This window comes from Benincasa hispida, chromosome 6, assembly GCF_009727055.1.
Source record: "Benincasa hispida cultivar B227 chromosome 6, ASM972705v1, whole genome shotgun sequence".
Taxonomy (NCBI): Eukaryota; Viridiplantae; Streptophyta; class Magnoliopsida; order Cucurbitales; family Cucurbitaceae; genus Benincasa; species Benincasa hispida.
In genome coordinates, this window is record NC_052354.1 from 39549149 (window position 1) to 39555406 (window position 6258).

At 28.5% G+C, this 6258-nt stretch overlaps 1 protein-coding gene across 1 annotated transcript; it reads left to right on the plus strand.

Annotated features, from left to right (window-relative positions):
• The first annotated feature begins 1605 nt into the window (after window positions 1–1605).
• LOC120079586 (probable xyloglucan endotransglucosylase/hydrolase protein 23) lies at window positions 1606–6029 on the plus strand. The gene is made up of 3 exons (XM_039033817.1): window positions 1606–1938; window positions 4988–5181; window positions 5522–6029. The coding sequence occupies exons 1-3, from the start codon at window positions 1672–1674 to the stop codon at window positions 5913–5915; spliced, it is 855 nt and encodes a 284-aa protein (XP_038889745.1). The 5' UTR covers window positions 1606–1671; the 3' UTR covers window positions 5916–6029.
• The last annotated feature ends 229 nt before the right edge of the window (window positions 6030–6258 follow it).

The following is a 6258-nucleotide window of genomic DNA, read 5'->3' on the forward strand; positions in this document are numbered from 1 at the left end:
AAAAAGACAAAGTTTGTGATGCTTGTCAAATGGGTAAGCAAACTAAGTCCTCTTTGAAATCTAAAAATGTAATCTCTACAACTAGACCCCTTCAACTATTACACATGGACTTATTGGCCCTTCTAGAATTGCTAGTTTTGGAGGGAACTATTATGTCTTTGTGATATGTTGATGATTTTCAAGATTTACTTGGGTTTTTTATGCTAAAACATAAGAATGATACTTTGAAAAGATTTTTTAGTTTTGCAAAAAGAGTTCAAAATGAAAAGGGTTTTTTTTTATTTCTAAAATTAGGAGTGATCATGGGAGAGAATTTGATAGCAATGTTTTTTAAACTTTTTGTGAAGAAAATGGTTTTTCTCATAATTTTCCACTCCAAAACTCCTCAACAAAACGGTGTAGTTGAAAGAAAAAAATCGTATTTTGCAAGAATTTGCTAGATCAGTGTTGCATGAGTATGGTTTACCTACATACTTTTGGGCAGAAGCCATTAACACCGCTTATTATGTTTTAAATAGAGTTTTAATTAGACCTTTCTTGGATAAAACTCCTTATAAACTTTGGCATAACAAATTTCAAATATTGGGTATTTCAAAGTTTTTTGTTGCAAATATTTTATTTTGAATAACAAAGAAAAAACTTGAAAAATTTTATTCTAAGACGGATGTTGGTATTTTCCTTGACTATTCCTCTACTAGTAAAGCTTATAGTGTTTTCAATAAAAGAACTTTAGTAATTGAGGAATCTATGCATGTAGTATTTGATGAATCTTGCAATGTTATTTCTAATTAGCCTATTTATAGTGATTGTTTTAGAAGGAAATTTAGAGATTTACTAGTTAGTGACAAAGGCAAAGAAATTGTTTCGAGTAAGCAAAGAGTGGAGCTTAATCGAAAAGAACGAAGTTGGTTCTTCATCCATGCCTAAAGAGTGGAAGTATGCTCCTTCCCATCCCAAAGAATTAATTCTTTGGTGATCCCGAATAAGGTGTGAAAACTCGTTCCTCTCTTAATATGTTTAATAATCTTGTTTTTGTTCTCAAATTTGAACCAAAAAGTTTTTAAAGATGCCGAAAATGATGAATTTTGGATTTTAGCTATGCAAGAAGAATTTAAATGAATTTGAAAGGAATAAAGTTTGAGAGTTAGTCCCTAAGGCCCTCTCATACTTCTATAACCTTGATTTTTTCAATAAATATTACTTTTTAGTCTTTATCGTTAATGTCCATTAATTAATTTAAAAATAACTATGAAGTTAATTTAAATTAATTTTTAATAACGATGAAAAATAGTGAATTTATTTAATTATAGTTTTTATTTATTTTTAAAAATTAATAAATATTAATACAAACAACGAAAAAAAATGAGTATTTAATGAAATTTAAAGTTAAAATGTAAGTTTTAAAATTGAGTGATCCAATTGAAACAAAAACTAAAATCTCGAATAAAATATGTATAACTTTTAGTTTCATCACCGAACCAAATTCGATCTCTTCTTAACCACTTTAGACCGAAGCACTTATCTTCACGTCAAAAACATTCTCTCGCTCTTCTCTCTTCTTCAGAACTTTCATATTATAAATAACTTTCTTCTTCTATTCCATTCTTTTCTCATTCATAACAAAAAAAAAAAAAAAAAAAAGGGTGCAGCCAAATTAAGCCGCCGCCGCCGATGACCGGAGCTCCGCCGTTATATTCGGTAGTTTTGGTAGTTTGTTTGTTGGTGTTAGCCAGCGCTGGTGATTTGAACCAGGAGTTGGAGATCACGTGGGGCGGCGATCAGGCCAAGCTTCTCAACGGCGGGAAGGTGCTGACGCTGTCGCTTGACAAAAGCTCCGGCTCCGGCTTCCAGTCGAGGAATCAATATTTGTTTGGGAAAATTGACATGCAGATTAAACTCGTCCCCGGAAACTCTGCCGGCACCGTCACGGCGTATTACGTAAGCTCCTTAATTCAAATGCGACGATGATAATATCTGACTATCTTTTAATAACCGACATAGATCGACTGTAGTTTAAAATCTAAATATGAAAATAATAAGGTCCTGTCACATAATTATTTCGTTTTTTTTTTATTATTATTTTTTAAAAATTATGCCTATTTTCTCCGTCTCTTATATTGATCTACATCTTTCTTAACTACAACAAGTTAATTTGAGCCAAATTTTAAAAGCAAAAATAACTTTTGAAAAGCTACTTTCCTATTTGGTAACCTTTTGATTTTTTATCTTTTATTTTTTAAAATTAAGTTTATAAACAATACTTCTATTTCTAAATTTCTTATTTTGTTACCTACATCTTACCAATGGTTTAAAATACCAAGCAAAATTTTAAAAACTAAAAAAATTAACTTTAAAATTTTGATTTTGTTTTTAAAATTTAAATTTGGCTAAAAATTCAACTAATGTACTTAAGAAATATGCAAATTATGGTAAGAAATGTGAAGGAAACAAACTTAATTTTCAAAAACAAAAATGAAAAATGAAATGGTTACCAACTACCATATTTTTCTTTAGTTTTAAAAATTTGGCTTGGTTTTTTAAACCACTAGTAAAAAGTAGACAATAAAATAAGAAATTTGAAGGTAAAAGTAGTATCTATAGATTTAATTTTTAAAAATAAAAATAAAAATAAAATAATTACCAAACGAAACTTAAATGGCCGATTTTCTATCGAAGAACTGATTTTGTGACTCCGTTTGGATAAAAAAAAAAGTTTTGAAATGATTTTAAATTTCGTGTTAAGAAATCTTCAAAGTAAATGATATTAATTTTTGTTTTTATCTATTTTAATTCATATTTCTTTTAGTTCAATAATATTATTGGTTAAAAACTCCAATTTTTTGGCCAAAGTTAAAATTTTCTTAATAAGTTTAATTATACTCAATTTAGCTATATAATCTTAACAGATTTATTTTGGTCTTATTTTCAAAACGTATAACATATTCTCTAAACCTGGTTCATTTATAGGTTATAGTGTATGCTTATACCTTTTAAAAAGTGACTACATTAAGTAGGGCTGTTTTTATCCTTTTATTATGAACTTTGATGTGACATTAAGATTTTCATTGAGAGGCTATTAAAATCTTGCCTTTTTAAGTTGTTTGATTAGATAGTTTTATGATGATTAGCCTTTGAACTTCTTTGAATAATCTTCAAGAGAGCTTCTTGAAGTTGCAATTTCAAGTGTTGAGTTACATGTTAAGAACATTCAAGTGGGATTGATTATCTTATCTTGTGGAGTGTTCGTATATTGTGTTAAGAAACTTTTGTTTTTGTCTCAAGATATTTGATCTTAAGGAAATCTACATCTAATCCAATCCTTACAGTTGAAATTAATTCGATTTGCGGGGTTTAGTGATTGGGAATCGGAGTTTTTATCCAAAAGATTTTCTAATTCCAATTCGCTAGGGTTTTCTTATCAATTAATATGTTTTTTTTCTTACGTGTATATCTTTTCTTCATAATAAAATTTCTCAACTCTTAAAAACAAATCTCCACAATTGTATACTCAAGCAATTTGATGAAACAATTTATGAAATAATTTCATAATTTTGTAATATAAGGTTTTCATGGAATATAATTGTGTTAAAATTTTGCCAAAAAAACAAACAAACAAACAAAATGATCTCTTTATTTATTTTTTATTTTAAGTAGTGACTAGTACCAAAATACAAGATTTAATTATTTTTTGTTTGAAGGCTAGCTACAAATAAAAAAAAAATTAAAACGTTTACTAATAATCTTTCAATCTTAGTAATAAAAATTGAAATATGTCAAGGTGGGATTAATTTAATTTTTGTAAAAGGTTATAAAATCTAACATAAAATTTGTACTATTGATTTTTGATTCTCCTACGTCACATATGGTTAGAAAAAAACTTTTCCATTTAATATAAAAATAGAGAATTTTTTATCGTATTATAAGTCATTCATTTGAATTACGAAATAATCAAATCCTTTTGAAATTCATATGCAAATCAATATAAATGTTCTTAGAAATCACATTTAAATGAACTTTTCTGTTTGTTTTTTTTTTTTTTTGTAATAATAAAAAAATTAGGTTTTGTTATTAATGTATCAAACTTGTTGGACAAAAGGAAAAATCCATGTTAAATCACATCCTAATTAATTAATTATTTATTTATTTTGCAAATACTCCAGTTTAATTAAAGTTTACTAGACATCAATGCCATTGGTAGAGATAGAGAGCTATATATTGATTTGTAGATGAAGTAGACGAATTTTAATTTTATAATATAATAACATTTTACACAGTCTAATAGTTCACATTTATTTCCATATATATTAAAAAAATCTGCCTTGCTTAAAAAATATAAAATTCAGTGACGTCGAATAAAGTCAATATTTTGGTTGAAAAATTTAAATAGACAAGATACACAGTCAATTAGAAGTTTTGTCAACCATATTAAATTGAATTCACAAAAAAAAAAAAAAAAGACTTGTTACATTGAATTTACATATGACCCATCATTAATGGTAGAGATGACTTTGTAATATTAAAGGGCAATGACAATAACAAAACTAGGTTTGAAAAAGTCTAAAAGTCATTTAAAGTTAAGAGTTAAAGGGTTTTTCTTTTTCTTTTTCTTTTTTCTTTTATGTATATATATTAGTATCAATACTCAATTCAATGAAAAATTATCTACTCATCGAATAGTTTTTCACCGCTAATAGTTGTAGGTGTCTATTTATTCCTCTATTAAGTTGTAAAGATTATTTTGATTAAGTTTATTATTCAATCAAATATACAAAAATCAAAATGGTATTAGAATTATATAATTTTGTTTTATTCAATTTTAACCGTCATCTATTTGATTTCTACCTTTGTCGACGGCCGATTGATGGAGGCAAATCAACATAAATTCCGATCTCCCATATAAAAGAGAAAGAATGTTAAATTTATATTAGGTGAGTATTGGAATTTGAATACTTTGTACAATTTTTAGTTGTGATATTATTAATTGCAGCTACGTTCAGAAGATTCAAAATGGGATGAGCTAGATTTTGAGTTTTTGGGAAACCTTAGTGGTGAGCCATATATTGTTCATACAAACATCTTCACTCAAGGCAAAGGGGATAGAGAGCAACAATTTTATCTATGGTTTGATCCAACGGCTGATTTTCACACTTATTCCTTTCTATGGAATCCACAAACTATCATGTAAAGTAACTACACTCTTTACCCTTTTCTCTTCGATCTTATATGCCAATGATTATGATTTCATTTCTCGTTTTTTGCATGAAAAATTTTAATTGGATAACTAAGTGAGTTGTACAAACACAAAGATAAGTGTAACACTAGCATCAATATTTTTCTTATATAAATATTTTAACACACGTACAACATCATAAAAGAAATAAACTTTCAGAAGTTTGAACACATGATCTCTCACTCTATATTATGTCAAATCATCACTGAACTTATTCATTTAAGCAGATATGTTATGGTAAATATAATTATACCAATAACATAAACCTTTCTTGGTCTTTTTTCCTTGTAGATTCTACGTAGATGGAACTCCCATACGTGAGTTCAAGAACAAAGAATCCAAAGGCATTCCATTCCCCAAAAGGCAGCCCATGAGGCTTCAATCAAGTCTATGGAATGCCGACGACTGGGCGACAAGAGGAGGCCGAGTGAAGACCGATTGGACTCAAGCTCCTTTCACTGCCGCCTACCGAAACTTCGACGCTGATCAAGCCTGCATTTGGTCTGCCTCAGGCTCCTCCTCTTGCGGCGGCGGCTCATCAAAAGACGATTCTTGGCTGTCCCAACAGTTGGACTCGGCCGGCAGCCAAAGGCTCAAGTGGGTGCAAAGAAACTACATGGTTTATAATTATTGCTCTGATTCCAAGAGGTTTCCTCATGGGCTTCCCCTTGAGTGCACTGTTTGATGTTTTGTTGAATATGAATAAGTAAGCTTTAAGCCTTGAGTTTTATAATCATTTTAGTTTGGGCTTTATAGTTACGTTTTTAGGACATGTTTTTTTGAGTATCTATTTATTTATTTATAGTGAAATTTTCATACTTTTAATTATTCAAAATTAATTTTATGTTTTATATTGCACTTCTAAAAGTGATTCTCGTACTATAAACAAATTTGAATTTTAAATTTTAGGGTCTATAATAGCTTTTCAATTTGGAAATTTTTAAAATGATTAAATTGGACAAGATTTTTAAATCGTCATATTTTTATATATACTGTTTTAATCTAAAGTGAACTAAGATGGATGATTG

Coding starts and splice junctions, on each gene's coding strand:
- LOC120079586 (XM_039033817.1), top strand. CDS start 1,672: ATGACCGGAGCTCCGCCGTTATATTCGGTAGTTTTGGTAGTTTGTTTG. Junction 1,939..4,987: donor GCACCGTCACGGCGTATTAC/GTAAGCTCCTTA, acceptor TATTAATTGCAG/CTACGTTCAGAAGATTCAAA. Junction 5,182..5,521: donor TGGAATCCACAAACTATCAT/GTAAAGTAACTA, acceptor TTTTCCTTGTAG/ATTCTACGTAGATGGAACTC.